General features: G+C 47.8%; 1 protein-coding gene across 1 annotated transcript in view; it reads right to left on the reverse strand.

Moving 5' to 3' along the window:
- Positions 1-19626, reverse strand: part of LOC105292604 (kinesin-like protein KIF28P) — a 66904-nt gene that overhangs the window by 20619 nt on the left and 26659 nt on the right. Inside the window, exons 4-13 of the mRNA XM_011360872.2 lie at positions 18875-18910; positions 14897-15121; positions 12277-12431; positions 10186-10297; positions 7941-8008; positions 5833-5942; positions 4410-4525; positions 2943-3033; positions 1896-1950; positions 307-430 (exon numbers count right to left, since the gene is read on the reverse strand). Of these exons, the coding sequence (XP_011359174.1) occupies positions 307-430; positions 1896-1950; positions 2943-3033; positions 4410-4525; positions 5833-5942; positions 7941-8008; positions 10186-10297; positions 12277-12431; positions 14897-15121; positions 18875-18910 (1092 nt within the window). The remainder of the gene's footprint in view (positions 1-306; positions 431-1895; positions 1951-2942; positions 3034-4409; positions 4526-5832; positions 5943-7940; positions 8009-10185; positions 10298-12276; positions 12432-14896; positions 15122-18874; positions 18911-19626) is intronic.

Below are 19626 nucleotides of genomic sequence, written 5' to 3' on the forward strand. Positions count from 1 at the left end.
AGGGGTCAGAGAGCCCGATGTTTGCTGGGTACCATGCGGTCCCTCCCAATAGCAGGCGTTTAAAAATCTAAAGTGTCTAAACGTTAGAGCTTGATGGGGTCTTGGTGCTCATCTAATTGGCCCCTCTATTTGTAGGTGAGGAGTCAGCTCTCCCGGCTCCACAGCTGTGACACATCATTATTGTCACTATCGTGTTACCACAGCAGAGGGACTAAAGGCAGGTAACCCCAAGCCCCACCCAGCCCCCACTCTAGCGCTCTCTCTGGGCGGCCTTAGGAAATCCTGTGGGCTCGCAGGACAGTTTACCAAATGCTGCAGCTTCGTCTTGGTGGCGATGGGCACCCCGTTAACAACCACCTTGCATTTGCCATGTGGAGTGACTGTCACTTTACCATCTGAATTTGTGAAGGAAGCGTGTTTATCCGAAATTCTAAAAAGACAAGAATTTGTCTAAGTGATCCACAGAATTGTGACTTTAGCGAACGGTTTAGGTCGTTCCGTCTCATTTGCACACTGAAGTGAGATCACCAGCTGCTGGGGGGGCAGAAAGCATCTGTGGGGCTCCCGCATGCTGTGGCCCTCGGTGGGCGGGATGGAGAAGTGGGTGCAGAGGGACCTTGCACACGGAGTGGGAGACAACCAAGCAATCCTCGTATTAATAGAGCCAACATCAACTGAGTGCCAAGAGCTGCCAGACAGAAGCTGAGGTCACAGGGGTCAGAGCTAGAGGCGGGGACCCTCCCTGGGTGGCGGGACTGATGGAGGAGAAATGAGAAGAAAACAAAGATGTGTCAGGGAGACTTGGGAGGGCGACGATAATGAGCCTTTACAGGGCGGTTTAGTTCTATTTCTGGGTCTTTATTATACAAATCCAGACTTTATCTAAGATTTGAGGCTGCCTATCAGAGCTGCCAGATTGTCTGCCCCTAGGTCATCTGTGTGTCTTGAATGATCTAGGCTGTTCTAGAACGTTCCTGGACTCCTTGGCTGTCACGAAATGTTCTGGACATTGTGATGCATGTCCGACCATAGCCCTTGTTTACTTGGGGCCCAGAGATCCTGTGGGAGAGTTCATCCACTTACACCTGAGTGTTAGACTGGGGGTCCCCACAGGAAGTGCCTGACAAGGGAGATGAGGGGAGCCCCCTGGAAGAATTGAGAGAAAGGGCTGGAAGCTGGTGGTGCAGAGTGAGGCGGCACCAACTGGCCCCTCAGTCAGTACTGACGCCCACCCTACACACCGCCCCCCAGGGCCCGTGTGCCCAGGGGGTTTGGGGGTGGGGGCTGAGGTGCGGGGATGATCAGTAAGGCCTCGCTCTGTAAGAGCTGATAGCTGAGCAAGCCTAGTGGCTGGAATCTGTGGGCAGTCAGGACACAGTGGTCCTGGAAGGAGGAGAGGCTGCCCCAGAGCAGAGGCCCCCCGAGTAGAGAGGCCACAAAGGTGGGAGACAGCTCTGAGCTTATGAAACCCACCACAGGGCTCCATGGTGGCTCCACAGGGGCTCCTTGGGGAGGGGATCACCTCAAAGTCTGGGCTTCCCGTTAGTCCAGCAGTGAGGGCTCCAGACACGGTGATCTGAAGATGCTTTAGCTTTTGGCGGTGACCGTGAGAGGCCTGTAATATGCCTGTCCTTTAAATCTCTTCATTTCCGGGACAGATCTACTACTGTCTATTTATAGTCTAGCAACTGACCTGCCCTTTTCTCCCAAGATCAGAGCCAAAGAGACAAAGTGAGAGAAGCAGGAGGGGTTTGGGTGAGAGCGGGAAAGCCCGGAGCTTCCTGAAGCTTCCGTAAGCGCCAGAGAAGGTGGCTGAGGAAGGGCTGGTATTTCATGTTCTTGGTCGTCCCACAAAAGTCTCTAATGCCAGACAAAGACAGTTTACGTAAACTTACCCCAGACCTTGAAGACTGATGGCATTTGAAGCAGCTCGACCAGCATCACATGAGCCTGAAAAGAATTAGGATAACTTATTTTCAAAAATTTTCTGGATCTGACCTTAAGTTAACACGGCTGATGTTGGGGAGGTGCCATTTTCTTTCCAATAGGATGGCGTGAAGGGAATCCTCCACCGGGAGTTTTAATCATAATGGTACTTGGACATCACCTTGGCTTATAGATAATTGTTTTACTTTCTGCCTTTTTTGTGGGATTCCTAACCTTTTCAAAGTTTCACCTCTTCATAAGTAATTCTGGAGGAAGAGCTGTTGAGTCCGAGCCTTATGAGATGCCCCAAAGCCCGGCCACAGGGAAAGTCCTGGTCTGTGAGGCTCCGTTTCTGTCCAGTGACTGACCCTGAGGACAAGGCCAAGAGCGACACCTGGACCTCCTGGGGGCTGTCCCCCTCTGCCATCCACACCAGCCCTCTCCTGTCTCGGGTGCTCTCAGGGCTAGGGCGGGGAGAGCTAGCTGTTACCACGACACCAGTGCCATTTTCCAGCGATTGGATGGATAAACAGAACATGGCACACACGTGCAAGGGAGTGTGGTTCAGCCTTAAAAAGGAAGGAAATCCCGGCACGTGCTACAACATGGATGAACCCTGAGGACATACATTATGCTAAGTGAAGTATGCTAGCCGCAAAAGACAAATACTGTAGGATTCCCCTTGTATGAGGTACCTGGAATAATCAAAATCACAGAGACAGGAAGAAGGATGGTGGTTGCCAGGGGCTGGGGCGGGGGCGTGGGGAGTCACTGTTTGATGGGGACAGAGTTTCAGCTGGGAAAGACGAAGAAGTCGTGGGGATGGCTGGGGTGATGCTTGCACCATAATGCGAATGTCCTTAATGCCACTGAACTGTACGCTTAAAAATGGTTGTCATGGTGTATTTTATGTTATACATATTTTACCGCAATAAGAAAGAAAAAGAAAAAGAAAAAAGAGACTCTCTCATGGGGCAAGAGGCACGAGCAGGGCCAGAGTAAGGAGGGGTGAGTACCAGCCTGGAGGAAGTGCTTGAGGACCCCGGTGAGCTGCGGGTCCTCGCTGACGTTGAGGAGGTGGGGGACGGTCTTCATCATCTGCCGCTCCTGGAGGAGAAACAGAGAGGGTTCCTGTCACCAGCCCCGGCCGGCGCGCTGGGGGGCGGAGCCTTCCTTTCCCTCCCACTTCTCATCAGCGCCGTCTGTCTCTGCCTCCTGTCCGATCAGCTGGCGAAGCAAACTCGGGGAGGAAAGGCGAGTGGGGCCAGGGGCATCGCAGGGGTGAGACCCTGGGCAGGTTAGCGGTCAGGGGCCTGCGTTCATCGGGACAGGGCGTCCCGGAGCGTTTCTGACTCTGTCCCTTCTTCCCAGCGGCCCTCGCATTAGCCCCTCCACTCTGACTTCTACCCCCACCATTTCTTCAGGCTCCTGGTGTCCCCAGGTGTCCCCACTCTGTCGCCCCACCTGGGTAATCCTTCCCCGGTCTCCACTTAACTTGCTACCCAAATTTCATGTCCCCAAGTCCTGGAGGCTTAGCCCACTGACAAGCAGATGCCGTCGGCAACGGCATGTTGCGTCGCCCCCTCCCGGCCGCCCGAACGCTTGCCATTCTTCAGTGCGGTATTGATGGGCATTGCACTCGTAGCGGGTTGTCAAACAGAACTGGAATAAACTATTCAGGCACAAGGAAAGCTTTTAAATCTAGAAATTCCAATAAAGAGTAAAGAGGATAAAAATCCTTCCCGTTTTACTGTCTGCGAGAACACAAAATCCTGTGTACCCTGAATCCTACCTGACCTGGCGACCCGCTACGTAGACTGCTACTTGAATGGCACCTCCTGCACCCCTTGTTGTGCCCGTCCGTCTAGAATCCTTGGTCACTAACCGGACCTGGCCTCCCAGTGAGTGGATCCCCACCCCACCCCACCCTACTGCTGGACTCGCATTCTAGGGTTTATGAGCCTTTCAGAAGCCACACTGGACACCCCCCCGCCATCACTCCCAAAGTGTTCCAAGACTGGCTCATGACTTGGGGGTTCGCTCAGAGCCCAGTGGCTTTAGGGAGCAAGGTCGCGGTGGGGGTGCAGTGTTGCCGGGAGGCAGAGCCGGCATCTCCCTGACTCGTCTGGGGAATTCGCATCCCAGCCCATCTATGGTCTGGAATCGGTAGGGAATGCCAGGAGGGATACCATGGTTCAGGGCACAAACATAAGGCCCCCAGAGGACAAGTCCTCAAATTCTCCCTAAACTCTCACGACAACAGCCTCGAACTTTATCCTCAGTCTCATCATCGATACGCACCCAGATCTCTCGGCTGCCTTCCCTTTCACGCCCTGCCAAGAATATTATCGTAAGTCATATGTCACATTTCATATACTGCACATGTGGTGAGGAAAACCTGACCCCCGTCATCCACCTGACCGCCCGGGCCGTCGGCCTCCACAGCTGCAGGCGATGGATCTGACCTGGGCGATGGATCTCACCTGGGCGATGGCCACGTAGTGCTGCCGCCACTCCTCCCGAGCCTGCTCCAGCTGGTGCGCCCAGGTCAGCTGATCAGTGCGCAGCCCGTGCTCTGCCAGCGAGTGGGCCGACTGCTCTGCGGGGAGGGAGGGACTTAAGCAGCAGGTCGCGGGCGTCGAAGGTGAGGCTGCAGGAAACCTCGGCTCCGTGCTAGGTGGGGCCGTGGGGGCTCTCGGCAGGAGTGGGGGAGCGGACTGCACCGACGCATGCAGAAGAAATCGCTCGGTAAGTTCTACAGAGCATGACCACCTTTTAATTCATAGGAAACTAGAGCAAGAAGGGCCCCGCGGGGAGGCGTGAGGCTCCATGCTGTTTTTTGTTGGTATGGGCAAGCGAGAGCGTTTCGTTTGACGCCGTGGTTACCGGACATTCCTCCAAGGCCAGGGGATTCGGGAAGAACGGTTTATCCTACGTCGTTTTTCACATAGTCTGTGTCTTTGCTTGTGAATAACGGAAATGAGATGCTATATATAAGTCGAGCGTGTCCAGATTTTGATGGTACAGAGACCTGTGGCCAAGCAGAGCCACGCCTAGACCAGGAGGTGGCTTTGCTGGAGCTAAAGTCTTCGTGAGTCTGGGGGCCGGGACTCGGAGATGTGCCAGGTGGGGCCGGTCATGGAGGCAGCGTGGGGGCGGGGAGCAGTAGCGCTGCTCTGGGACCATGTTTGGGGCAGTAGCGCTGCTCTGGAGTGGGGGAGGGGCGGGGGTGGCGAAGGCAGGATGGCGACTGTGGGGCCTCAGTGCTGGCACAAGTGTCTCCATGCCGAACACTTTTACGAATTCTACTTGGTTTCATATTTTGCCTTTTTTATCCATCTCATTCTAAATTATTAATGTGCATGAGATTATATGTACCTCCATGCTGCCTTCACCAGAAGCAGCGGTTCTTGCTAATTGCACAGGGGAGTCACCTGGACACTTTAAGAATTGATTCATTGGCCCGGTCACCAGGTGACTCTAATGTGTGGCCAGGGCTGAGCATCTTCGAATACACTGCCGCTAATGCTGCTTGAGCTTGGAACATCACTTAACCGTGAGGCCATCAGAATGAATGTTAAATGGCCACCATCCAACTCTGGTGAGGAAAAAGTCCCAGGAGAAACAATGGCCTCGAAATAAAAATGGCAAGATAATGAGACTAAAATGACAATTTAAAAAGAGCAGGGACATGATTTCTTACAACCACATGTGGATCTACGTTTATCTCAAAGTGATTTCTTCCAAGGTCAGGGCCAAAATGTCCTCAACAAGGCCACGGTGCCCCTGGCCTGCGCTGGGCGCTGCTCAGACTGACCAGGTGCCCACCCCAGGCCCCATGCTGGTCCCTCCTCCAGCTCCCAGCTCTCTGGCTTGGACTCAGGGTTGACTCCTGACTCAGTTTACCTGCCATCCTGGAGCGTCTGCACCCGAGCCGCAGTGTGCTGTTCTCGGCATTCGACTCTTTCGTCAGCGTGTAAGTGTTGACCATGGCTTTGTTCCGGATCTTTTTAGCCCTGTTATGTGCAGAGAGGGACACACACTCAGGCCTGGAAGCCCCTGCCGTTGGGACAGCTCCATTGGAGCGCTAGCCGGAAGCTGAGCCTGCTCTAATCTCACACAGTCAAAGTGGGAACCTTTCACCCTGAGGCGATTCCAGGTTCCACCCTGTGAGTCTCCAGTAAACCTTTAAGGGACTTCAGTGGTTCAGATAAACACAAGTCGCTCAGCCAGGGCCCAGCCCCTGACCTGTCCTGGGCTCTCAACACGCTCAGCCAATTGGGCTCAGTTAATGAAAAGAATCTGTTCAATCGCTGCCGCTACTGTAGTAACTCAGACCCTGGGGCGTCAGCGACTGCTCTGCCGAGTGCACCAGGCTAAGAGGGGGTTAGAGGTTATCAAGTTCACTCCTGTCTAGTGCTGCCAGAGAAAATATGGGATGCCCCCAAATATTGCACAGGCCACCCCTATGCTGAAACATTACTGGCTGTTTATCTAAAATTCACGTTTAACTAGGCACCCTGTATTTTTATTTGCAAATCTGGCAACCTGACTCCTTTCACTGAGAACCTGAGTGTTTATGAACTTTGCCCCAAGTCACACAGTCAGTGGCAGATCTGGGACCGGAGCCCAGGACTTCTGGGTACCGTCTTCTCTTTCCTCTGCAACACACAGTCTCTCAGGTAAAGACGGCCAACAAGAGATTTGCATTTGATAAGCGGAGAGAAAACGAGCGTTCTTGATATTAGGAAAGACAGAACTTGACCTAACGTGCTTATTTTGTGGTGCCAGTGCTGGGAGGAGACATTTAATTGAGTAAAATAATATTGAGGCTGCACGGTAAAGAATGAGAATGCACATATTTGTCAATAAAATGCAAGGGGCTCCTTCTCCAAGTAGAGGGCCAAAGGAAACACCGGGGGGCGGGGGGCGGTGGTGGTGGCGCATGCTTGGTGGCATAATAACTAATGTTTTTTGAGCATCAACCACGTGTTGGGCAGAACTTTGCCAGGAGTGGTTCATGTGTGGTCCCTTGCCCCCTTCACTGTGCGAGGTAATGGGCAGGGAGGTTCAGGTCCCGTAGCTGATGGGGCCAGGTTCTGTCCCACGCGCCAGCCTGTAGAGCTGATGAGTGACAGCGTAGGCCAGTAAGTTTCATTTCACAAGCCAGCTCCAGGTGCCTGGCACACAGGCCCGAGAATTCCAAGTCCCCATCTGGACCTGATAGGGCGCTGCAGGCCAGGTTCTCAATGTCTGCTGCGTGGACGGGAAGGAGGTGTGGTGGCTGCAGGGGATTTGGCCTCTGGTCAGAGGCTTCTACCCCTCCTCTTTCTAACAAGGGTCAGGAGAGGTGGGGACCAAGTGCCTGCCTTGGAAAGCAGGAAGTGGCTCGGCCACAGCCTCCAGCCAAGGCTAACTCTGTGGGCCTGTTTCCCAGGCCAGTCAGCCAGGAAGGGACCTGGCAGTGACAGCCCCTCCCCGAGAAGAGAGACCTGTGACCTATGGGCCTCCTCCAAAGGGTCTGGTCTGCATATGGGGCCTGGGGAAATGAGAACCAACACAGGGAAAGCTGCAGAGCTGGCGGCTGGTCGCCAACCTTGGAAGTTGCCTCTTACATGGTTGTGTTCACCTATTCTTGGTATAGAAACCCCCTGCCTGCCACTGTTCCCTACTGTCCCATGTGACAAAAGGAGGAATCTGTGGATGGCTGTGCTACTTGGCGGAACCTGTAGGGAGACCGGCACCCAACCCCATTAGGACTGGCACCATGTTCCTCCCGCTGGTCTGAGCTCTTCCCCCACCCAGAACTGGAGTGACAATGGCAGGCACAGGGGGCCCTGAGTTGCCAGTTCTGTCTCCTCTGTTTCATTGCCTCTCACTCTTCTCTTGTGAATCATTCCGTTCTGCCTTCTCCTGGACCCATTCCCCCAATGCCACCTGTATCAAGGGCACTGGAAGAGTTTGTCAGATCTAGAACTCGGAACCCTACAGATGAGAAGTTTTCATAAATGTACCTTTCAGCATATCTTAATGTCGATAAAGTTTCCTCGTAGCAGATGTCAGCTGGACTTATGGCCGCTATCTGTAAGAAATATCCCTTTTAGTTTTCATTTTTTACGTAGGGGTTTATTGTTGATCTTATACAGCTGACATTCGTAGAACATCTTGTAATTTACAATATTATTCAAACTTTACAACTCAGAAAACTGAGGCTGAGAGAAAAATAACATGCCCAAGGTCACCCAGATGATAACTGGCAGAGGTGGGGCTTGAACCGGCCCCAACTACCTGGAACACCTGTGCCGCAGACCTCGCAGCCCCCTGCCCTCAGCACTGAGTCCCAGCGGACTTGCTCAGGGCTTAAATGACAGCTGAATGTTGGCAGTGCAGAGACCAGTAAAACTTGCTTATGACCCGGGAGCCACTCGTACAGTCTCAAGTCTGGCTATCAACTTTGGATTAATTGCCTAGCATTTGAGTGAGAAAACAAACCTTTTGATCAGGTGGAGGTGGGCAGGCCCATGAGGGTGAACAGGAGGGAATGTCACTGCCTACGTGGTGGCACAGGAGTCTGGTGAAAAATCCTGTATCTTTGTTTAGCTTTGCAGCTTTCAAAACTTGTCCCTTCATATCAGCTCACTTAATCACCACAGCAAAACAGATGCTCCTCAACTTGCGATGGGGTTACATCCCCATAACCCCGTCGCAAGTTGAAAATATCCTAAGTCAAAAATGCAGTTAATACACCTAACCAACCGAACGCCTAGCACCTAACCAACCGAACGCCTAGCTTCTCCTTGCCGACCTTACACATGCTCAGGTCACTCACATTAGCCTACGGCTGGGCAGTTATCTTGAGTCTCATCTCAAGAGTAAACGCCTTCCTCCTCCTCTTCCCACCAGAAGCGGGAGACACATGGGTGTTTTGTAGACACGAGAGGGTGTGAAAACAAAACACAACATCCAAAAAACGCTGGCAAAACAGCCCACTGTAAAGAGTACCGGTCTCGTTGATGCTGTGATCTCTTGGCTGACAGAGCTGCGGCTCGCCGCCCAGCCGCCCAAGAGAATATGCTAATGATCTGCCACAGGTCACTAGCCCGGGAAAGGATCGAGGGTCATAATTCGAGGTATGGTGTCTACTTAATGCGTACTGCTTTAGCACCATCTTAAAAGTTGAAAAATTGTTAGATCGAACTATTGTAAGCTGGGAACTGTCTATTTTCAAGTGGATGTTGTTATGTCCACTTTAGAAATAAAGAAAATGAGATTTTAAGGTAAATATGCTGGAACTGGGGTTGGCACCATAGAAACTCTAGAGCTTGGACATCGGCTTTGCAGATTCTCTTTTTTATTTGCCTCCTGAGATGACCAATGACCACCTCGACCTCCTGCCCACCACAGCATTTTTATTAAGGGCCTCGTCCACAGATCTGGAGGTCATCCCTCTCAGGTGATGGGTGATGCACACACCTGCTCAGACCCGTTAGATTCTGTAGCCTCTGATCAGAGGGCATCGATGGGCCGCTTTTATTTTGGGTTCTTGGGGAATGTCCCATTGAGGCCGACAGGTACTGACAAGCAGAAAAATTGTAAAAGAAAATACTTCAAAATAGGCGAGATTAAATGATAAAAAGTAGGGCTGTGTCTGGAGAGAAGCGTGTGTAACAGGCCCCTGCAGTGAGCACTTCTGTCCGGGGCAGCAGACCGGAGGCCGGCACAAGGGTAGAGGTAAGACTTTGCCTGGTTTTATCTCTTCCTGCACCCAAAGCTGAAGAGCAAAGATCTCTAATTTTAGGAGGTCCCAGATTTTACCCACTTGGCCAACATTCAGTAATGAGAGTCTGGAGTCTTTGCTGAGGTGACATGATTCAGCTGCTCTGCAGAATGAGCATCTGCCTGGCATCTAACACAGTCAAACTGATTTCTAGACTTGCCATGAAATAACTGCTGATTTAGAATATAACTGTTATTTTTTAAAACTATTAGTTTTTTTCCTGATAATAAAAGTAATACATGTTCCTTGTAGAGAACCTGAAAACTACAGAAAAGATAAATTAAAAAGCAAAATTAGCAACGTAGAAAGTTTCTTTGAACACCACAGTAGAACGAACTCCAGGAGTCATGAGGCAGTAAGTAAGAATGTGCTATGTAAACGCAAAGAGCTATTTTAGTGGTACGTGGAGAATGGTTTTAATAATAACGACAATAATAATAATAGCCGAATGGGCCCACGAGCTTATAAGAAAGCCATTTTACCAAAGTGGTTCTGCTGTTCCCGCCCAGGGCAGACTGCAGCAGTTTGGTCAAAACAGAATCTCTGTAGGGAACATGCAAGACTTTCTTCCCCATGGCTGCGTCGGCCAGAGCACTGGAAAAAACAAAAAAACAAAAACACAAACACAAACAGCCAATTAAATTAAAAGAATGTTTCAGGAAGCCCTCTGCCTCCTTGGGGCTAGGTCAGGAACACCCCTCAAGTCCCCTCTTGGACCCCATAGATCTGAGACATGACTCTAAATCATATCCAATCATTGGGACGCCTTTTGTGCAAAGATGCTGAAGCAAGTTAGCTAAGCAGCACAGGCCGCTGGCTCCTTCTGCCCTGTCAACCCTGGAGAAACCTGTGCAGAGGAAGCCCAGACTGAGGAAGCAGCCCCGCCCCAAACCTGCAGGAAAACCCCGCGGGCTATGGTGAATCTGCGTGTAGAGAAGGGTTAGAGTCTGATGAAGAGCGTGTGGGGCGGGCAGTGTGCGGATGGGTACGGGGGTGGGGTCAGCCCTTCTCCCTGTCTGTCACATTGCCTTGGGAACAGCCAGTATGATGACAGCACCAGAGTAAGAGTGAGTGAGAAGCGAATGTCTCAGTCCCCACCCTGCTCTGCAGCGGTCCCCAACCTTTTTGGCACCAGGGACCGGAGCTCCTATAAGAATTTAATGCCCTGTGATCTGAGGTGGAGCTGAGGCGGTGACGCTAGTGCTGGGGAGCGGCTGCAGATACAGATGAAGCTTCCCTCTCTTGCCTGCCACTCACCTGCTGTGCGGCCCGGTTCCTAGGTTCCTAACAGGCCGTGGGCCAGTACCAGTCTGCGGCCCGAGGCGTGGGGGACCCCTGCTTTAGGGGACTACAGAGGAGGCAGTGCTGGCATTGAAGAGAGTGGGGATGGGGGAGGGAGGCACTCCCATCTCTGAGAAATCGTCACAGAAAAGAAATCTAAAGAATCTAGCAGATTTAGGAAAGAAAACTGGGCGTTTGTCATCAACAAATGATCCTCAAAGAATAAAGAAAGAAATTGATCTTAGATAGCAGCTCCGAGATTTAAGAAGGAATGAATAATAGAGGGAATTAATGTACATAAACACTGTATAAAGTAGTAAGAAAGCCTTTTGAGATTAAAGAAAAATAGGATTAAATTACATATCAACAATTGCATAAGTGGGATGAGGATCTGTGTATTATCAGATAAGAAAATAAAATATCTATTGTATCTAGATTTTGACCAACTGAACAGATTAAAGAGCCAAGAATGCGTTAAGCATATATTAAATTCTGACGTATGACAGGTAACAGAGTAGATCGCTGGGGAGAAAAGGGACTATTCAACAAATGTAACCGGAAAAACTGGTCATCTATAAGGAAAAAGTACCGTAAAGAATGCCTACCTTATACTACACCCGGAAATCAACTCCAGATGGATAGGAACTTAAGTATAATGTAGGTAGAGATCTTTCTAACTAATCTCCTTAAGACACAAAAATGCAAATTATAAACCATAACCATAACATCAGTTAGGCAATTCATTTCAGTGGGAGTAAAAGCGAGGAGGGGGGATAAGGGAGCTCCGGGTTTTGGAAATGCTCTATATCTTCATAGGGGTGGTAATGACATAGATATACACGTCTACAAAACTAAAACTGCACGCTTAAAATTTGAGCACTTTATGTCATTTATACCTTAATAACTTTTTAAAAGCAAGATCCAGAAGACAATATAATAAATCACACTTTTATAAAGTTCGAAAATGGGTGCCACCGAATAATGAATTCGCATGTGATAAAACAAGAAAGGATGAGAGAAAGAAGAGAAGGAGAGAGACAGACAGAGGGTAAACATAAAGTTGAAGATGGCGGTCACCTTCCAGGGAAACGCAGGAAAGCAATACCGACTATTTCGTGGGTTGGGTGGCAGTTTCATTAGTATTCATTTTATTAAAAATCAATCAGTTTAAAATAAAATATATAAGAGGACCAGGCGTGCACTGGTGACAACGGTGATGAACCAAGATTATCCCCATTTTTGATATCGGAGGCCATTTTTATGGTACAAATACCTATCCGTTGACTATTTACCTGATAACATTTCCTAAGTTGGTCAAACTTAAGTTAACTCGTGATCCTTCTCTCAGTCTGTCTCCTTCAGAACCTGAAGATTTCTGCCTTTCACTTCCTGCCAAATCCACCAAATTAATACTCGACTGTTTGGTGAGGCCTCTGTCTGGAAATGCCTGCAGGGGGGCCACAGGTCACAAGGTCAGGACAGTCACAGGTCGCACGTGAAATTGATCTAGTTTACATTTTATTTATCTTAGTTTCAGGTGTACAGTACATTGGTTAGACATCTACATAGTTCTTAAAATGATCCCTCTATTGCTCCCTCCCTCCCCTGGTCCTCCACTTAGCCAGTATATTAAAGCTAACTGCATCCCCTGTGCCGTGCAGCTATCAACTTACTAATGTGTACTTCTTTAACCCTTCACCCCATTCTCCCAAACCCCCAAACCTCCTCCCCTCTGTCCATCACCAAATTGTCCACTGCATTTGCGAGTCTGTTTCTGACTAGTTTGTTCTTTTTGTTCCTTAGATTCTGCAGATAAGTGAAATCATATGGTATTTATCTTTTTCTGTCTGACTTATTTCACTCAGCCTAATACCCTCTAGGTCCATCCATGTCATTGCAAATGGTTAGTTTACATTTTAAATTAATTTTTTCTAATGACATTTCACACTCAAAAAAGATATAAAAAAATTTACAGATTAAAACGCCACCCTCTTTCCAATGACATTTTCCAGTAAGACGTTACCAGGCCCAAATATCTCGGCCGCCCCGTCCCAGTTCTACAAAGCTATGATACATTAGCTACAAAGTAATGATACATTAGATACCAATGACTGCTCTAGTATTTCTATGCTCAATACATATTTTAAACATAAAATACCATGAAATCTGCAAACTAAGTAACTGTCCAGATGGTTCGGTCGTGTAGTGGAAAGAACGTGGGTTTGAGAATGTTAGAGAATGTTATCCCTGGCCGGTCACACAACTATGAGCAAATGACTTCGCTTTTCAGAGTTTCTACTTCTCGGCAGTGAAACAGGGTTCACGGCTCTCTCGGGACGTTGGGAGGGTGGGGTGGGGACATAATAGATGCGGCGGTTCTAACCACGCCTGGCATGCAGCGACAAATGTTGTCATTACTCCGATAAGCAGTATGACGCTAGACCTCTCTGTTCATTTTTTTCAGCTTCTTTCTTCTCTTGCCTCTAAAGTACAAGTTTAAAAAAAAATAGAGCAAAACAAATATGAATTCGTGAATTTTACTAAGATTATGAAATCAAGTGAATAGTACTTCAAAATTTACAAAGTTCTTTTACTTTATTTTATTTTTAGACAAGGCAACCCTTGGTTGACCTCACAGATTGCAAGGACCTTGTCAGCTTACGATCCCTTATTTTTTATTTTTTTACACCTACAGCATCTGGTCTTCCTAGGTGGTCTCCCATCCAAATACTAACTAGGCCCGACCCTGCTTAGCTTCCGAGATGAGACAGGATCAGGCTCGTTCAGCGTGGCATGGTGGTAGACTACAAAGTTATTTAAAACGCAGTATCATTAAGCCTCCCAACATTTCTGTAAGGAGAGCGATTTATGTTATCTTACAGAACAGGAAACTGGACTCAGGAAGCATAAGTTATTTCCCAGAGCTGGTCAACAATCATATACGGTCCAGTGTTTTTTCACTATTCCCAGTTAGGGTGGGACAACCTTCATTTATGACATTGTCTGTTTCTAGTGCTGCGGCTTAGGGGACAGAGGTGGGAAATCACAGCGAACTCATGTGCTTGCTCAGGCTTTGTGAATGCAGTCATCCCTCAGTATCCACGGGCGATGGTTCCAGGACCCCCCCAAGGAAAAAAAAAATCTGTGGACATTTGTCTTTTATGTAAAATGGCGTACCGTTTGCATATAACCTACACACATCCCCACATAGACTTTAAAGCATCTCTGGATTACTTATATTTAATGCAATGTAAATGCTATGTTCATAGTGGTTCTACTGTATCATGTAGGGAATAATGACAAGAAAAAAGTCCGTACATGTTCAGCACTCACACGGCCATGGTAGGCCTAGCTACGTAGTGCATGTCAGCAACAACATAACCTATTTATTTGCAAATATTTTCCATCTGTGGTTGGTTGACTCCAAGGATGCTGAACCTGCCATGTGGAGGGCCAACCGTAAGCATTTCTGAGTCAAACCGGTGACATTATAGACATCACTCTCTGATACCCACCAAGGAGGATGGAGGAGAAAAGTGTGCTCTAGTGTATCGAAGGTTCAAGTTCGTGAAGAGCTGTATGGTTGGCTTACCTGGTCTCGAGGACTCTATTTTGGTACTTCCAAACACAGGAAAGGTGCTTCGATCTCTGGTGGTCCCCTAGGATCCCAAAGCTGGACATCATTGTGTCGGGGCGCCAGGGTGGGACACCGACATAGGGGAGGCAGGACGAGAACAGGTGTCTCACTCCCCTGCTCCCGACCCTGCAGCCTGTGGTTGGAAGTAGCCGCCAGCATCATAGGTCGAACCTGAAAGGATTCTCTAACCCTCACCAGCTCACAACGCTAATGGGAACCTTTCCCAGGGGCCACCTCGGTGGGAGAGCAGGACAGAGGCATTCGCTGAACCTCACCTGCTTGAACTGAATGGTGATGACCATGTGAGACCTGCTGCTGCTGGCATTCATGCTGGTCGAAGCCGTGGTCCTTATCTTTGTCCCTTGTTCCATCAGCCTTTCAATCTGCGCATAGTTCTCGCAAGGCACTGACGTCAGACCCTCCACATAAAAGCCCAGCTGTTGATCTTCCCTCACTTTTAGCCCTCCAGGTTTCTTGGTTCTAGATAGCAAATCTCTTACCTGTGGGGAAAAAAATTAAAAGTGTAAACTTCAGGAAGGCAGAGATTTTTTTTTTTTTTTACTTCGCTATTAGAGCTCTGCCTAGAATATCTTAGGTGCTCAACAAATATTTATTGTACTAATAAATGTATGTTAAATTTCTGTAGGTACCAGACAGCCTCATAATTTAAGTAAGAAACAGGGAAATGGCAAGCAAGAAAATAGGGAAACCTGTTGAATTAGTGAAGTCAGAAACTTTTTTTTTTTTTTTAAAGAAACTCAAGTTTTATTATTTTCGAGTACTAAGCACACTCCCACCAGATTGTGAACTCCTTTTGGGTGGGACCATGTCTTTTCACTAGTAGATCATGACGTAGTTCCTGACACATCGTAGGCACTCGATGAAGCTTGTTGGCAGAACAGGGTAACCGGAGGCGGGCTTACAATTCCTGTGTGACACTCTGCGTTTGGGGCACCGAAGCAAGTGTTTCTCCAGCATGTTTTAGCAGACATCTAGGTATCTGGCTTCAGATAGGTGCTTCTGAAGCTTTTGTGCTCGAGAACACTGTTCTCTTCTTTATAAACACCCTCCTAGACATCTCCTCAACCGTTTTTATTTGATTGGAAACACCTTTATAAATATTACAAGAACCAATCATCCTCGCCCCTTTCTGTATTATCAGTAATTCTCTCTTACGAAGGAATGAAGGCTTACTTTACTGAGAACAGTGATAAATGAAAAGAAAATTAATCAGAAGTTAGTCACACTCAAAGCACCTAATGTAAGCAGAAGACCCGTTGTGCCTGGGCTGATCACGCTACCACAAATCTCAGCACCCCGAAACCTCGAATTCCCAGGGAAACTTATTGGATCCAAACAGAAGTTGCTACAGTCAAACCTAACAAGAGAATATGGCTAATTCTCTGGATCTTATTGTTGGAGATTTGCGTGATGTCACACTCGGATCACGGGCTCCAGTGTAAGCCTATATTGCCTCTCCCCACAAAAAGCCACTTCTGACGAGGCAAAGAGGGGCTGTGCCGTGGGAGCCCAGAAGATCTGGAGGCCCTGCAGGCAGCAGTCTGTGTCCAGTGGTGCAGGGAGAGGCGGGCTGGGGATGGGGAGACCTATGTTCTTAGTCCTGGCTCTGTCTCCAAGCAATGAGAGCTTTGGGAAGTTTGTTACATCCCCAGCTTTCTCTTCGTAATAGTTTTCCATGGCTTCGAGTCCTAGAGTCAGAGCAGGATCACCGATAGGAGTTTGGGCAAGCAAAATTAGGATGGTAGACATAAGGGCCAGAGATAAGGGGACATGACATAGAGACAACTTTTGCCTTCACTAGGAAGCCTTTTCTCTAACTTGTATGGAGTCATATGAATTGTAGGAAGTGGTATCTAAGTTGATGATGTGACTGAATAAGGCTTATTAAAAACGAGTAGGTTAAAAAAAAAAAACGAGTAGGTTTATCTGGATGCAAGTGTGGAGACCCACAGACAAAGGCAGATCCTGGACCAGGACCCTCCAGGGTGTGTCTGGACGTCAAAATTGATGATTGTCACGAGATCTTCATCACTCACCTAGGTTACCGTGAGACTCTCCCAACTCTGCCTCTAGTTGGTGCTCCTTCAGACCCAACGTCACTGGGCCCACGGAGAAACCTTCTAAAACGCCCATCAATTATCTTTCTTTGTAAAATCCTCCGTCGCTGCTCCATCGCCTGCTAGATGAAGGCTCTTCACTTCTTGGTAACCTATCTTGGGCTTCATCTCCTGATGCGCCCCACCTCCCGCATTGCCTACCCCCCCCCATATCCAACTCCAGCTTCACAGGGCGCCTGCTGTTCCCGTAAACGCCATGCACTTCCATATATTCCTGAACTTAATGCCTAACGCGCCCCTATCTGCACCGCCCCCAGCCTGCCTCGTGCTCACCAAGCTCATGAACTAGATCTCCCAAGGCCCAGTCTAACTCCTCTTGACAAACACAAAACAGCCCGGGCAGTATTAGTTACCCCCTTGTCTCTTTCTGTTTGTCATTCCCACAGCATACATGATGCATTACTGTCTGGAGTGGGTGTTATATCTTCCACTGAACTTCTCCATGGCAGGAATCATGTTTTAGGTTTTCTTCACCCTCAGAGTCTAGCATGATCTGACACATTAAAGGCGTCTAATGAACTTCGCTTTCATTGACTGCGGAAGTACCTAACGGCAAACTACCAGCGACTCATAGACTGTGAGGCATGAAAACCATCTTAGGATGTCCAGCGTTCCTATTTTACAGACAAGGAGACAATTCCAGGGAGATTATCATCATAAATAGGTGTCATAGGGACCACAGCAAGTTGCCTTTCCCCCATTCTTCCCCTTAAGAACTTGGTAATAGAGGAAATAAAGTAGCTCTTTGAACGTTACTGGTATGAAATAAAGGAGCCATACTGTCCTCCAAGCCCATCAACTTGAAAGAAATAGAAAATCAGGGACCTTAGCAACTCATTTGTATTTACTGTCAACCTTCAATTGTAATAAATGACTCATAAAAGCATGTAAGAAATGGTTATTTTCTCTCTTTAATACAAAGAGAAAAACACTGACAGACTTATTTCTTCAATAACATTTATTGATTGATTGATTAAGTGCAAGCCTTCGCATACTGCTTGAGGTTCACAAAAACTGTTAGGATATAGGCTCTGCCCATAAGAAACTTATAATTATAGATCCCTTTGTCAATTCATCTTCTCAGCAACCCTTAGGGAGCACCCATTTAAAACCAAACACTGCACTAAGAGTTGCAAACAGAAAGGTCATCACAAGAAAATTAGCTGTTTCGGAGATACAAATATGTACATAAAATTTTACGATGTAATATAATTACTGCAAAGGGGAAGGGCAGAATGAAAACACTTGCTGAGGATCTAGTGTTTGCAAGGCACTGTGTTAGAAATATAAAACTTAGTACATCTCAATGCGTAGTGTCTTATTCTAAACTCCTTCCTTTCTTAATGAGCAAACAGCTCTGACATAGCGATTTTTCCAAAGTCATGAGCTAGCCGATGAGAGAGCTGGGGTTTGAAACCACACTCTAACTACCGTAGGAGTAAGCAGTCTGTGGCCTGTGGCCCTGCCCTCAGCTCACCACCTATTTCTATAAGATCCTTGAGGTAAGACTGTCTTTCTACATTTTTAAATGACTTAAAAAAAAAAATAATTAAATAAATCAAAAGAAAAATATTTTGTGACATGTGAAAATCATGTGAAATTCAAGTTCCGGGGTCCAAAACCAAAGTTTTATGGGTACACAGCCACACCCACCATTTTCATATTGTCTGTGGCTACTTTTGTGCTACAAGGGTGGAGATGAGTAGTTGCAACAGACCACGTGGCCCTCAGAGCCTAAAATATTTACCACCTAGCCCCTGACAATACAGTTTGGCAACCCCGGTATAACCCCAGGAAGTCAATTGCCTCGGGATGTACAGAGGAGGCGACATTCGAGCTGGGTCTTGAAGGTTAGTGGTTTCTTTAAGGGCAGAGAAAAGATAGATGTAGGAAAAACACTTTCCGGAAAGGAAGAACAGTTCTACGAGGCTGAAGCACAGAGTATGTGGAGATAAGGGACGTGAAATGAAGCTGGCGAGGGAGTTAGGGCTGGGCGGTCAAAGCCAGGCTTGGGAGTTTGAACTTTACCTGTAGGGTAGGTGACATGAGCCCCTAAGGTGTATTAAGCTACAGAGTCGCTAAGATTTGTGTGTCAAAATGTAGAATCACTATTACCTGTTCGTTGTAAATTTCCAGCATACTGAATGTAACCTGCATAGGAAAAAAAAAAACATAAAGGAAATTAAGATTCTCTTGAAACTGTCATCTTTGAAAAATAGTAATATGAAAACAATACAAATGTCCAAAAAAAGGGAAAGGCTAACATTAAATGTGGTAAAGCTTCATTTCACATGCAATATGAGGTTCTCAAATACTTTTAATGATGTGGAAGAAGTTCTTAATATCAATTATAAACAGATGGAAAACAGTGGTGAATCTGTGCAAAACAGTAGTGTGTGTGTGTTTCAATTGAGAACAGAAAAAGGCTGTTCTTTATGGCTCTCCCTCCAATCTTAACACATGTAGATAAAAAGATTGGGCTTTACTGTGTTTTTGGCATATTGCTAAACAGGCTTATATCTTTTCAACAAAAGATTCGAGGAACCTGAATGACTCCAACCTAGAGAAAAGGCCCTGAGATGCTGGCATGTTGCCACCAGCACCTCCTACTCATGAAAAGCTGGCTTTGTGTGTTAGTCACCTTGTGGTGAGTCCTGCCGATCAAACCCAGCTGCCAGAGCTTCCAACTAGCTTCAGGGTATCTCATGTTTTAAAATGAGGATGTGATTCCATAGTGTAGCGGTTAGCACGCCTGCTTTACACACAGAATGTCCTGGGTTCACACCCCAGTTGAGCCACGGTCCATGGTCTACGGCCATGCCACCCTGAATAAGCCTGATGTCTGATCTCGGAAGCTATGCAGGGTC

The sequence above is a fragment of the Pteropus vampyrus genome, unplaced genomic scaffold (genome assembly GCF_000151845.1).
Source record: "Pteropus vampyrus isolate Shadow unplaced genomic scaffold, Pvam_2.0 Scaffold60, whole genome shotgun sequence".
Taxonomy (NCBI): Eukaryota; Metazoa; Chordata; class Mammalia; order Chiroptera; family Pteropodidae; genus Pteropus; species Pteropus vampyrus.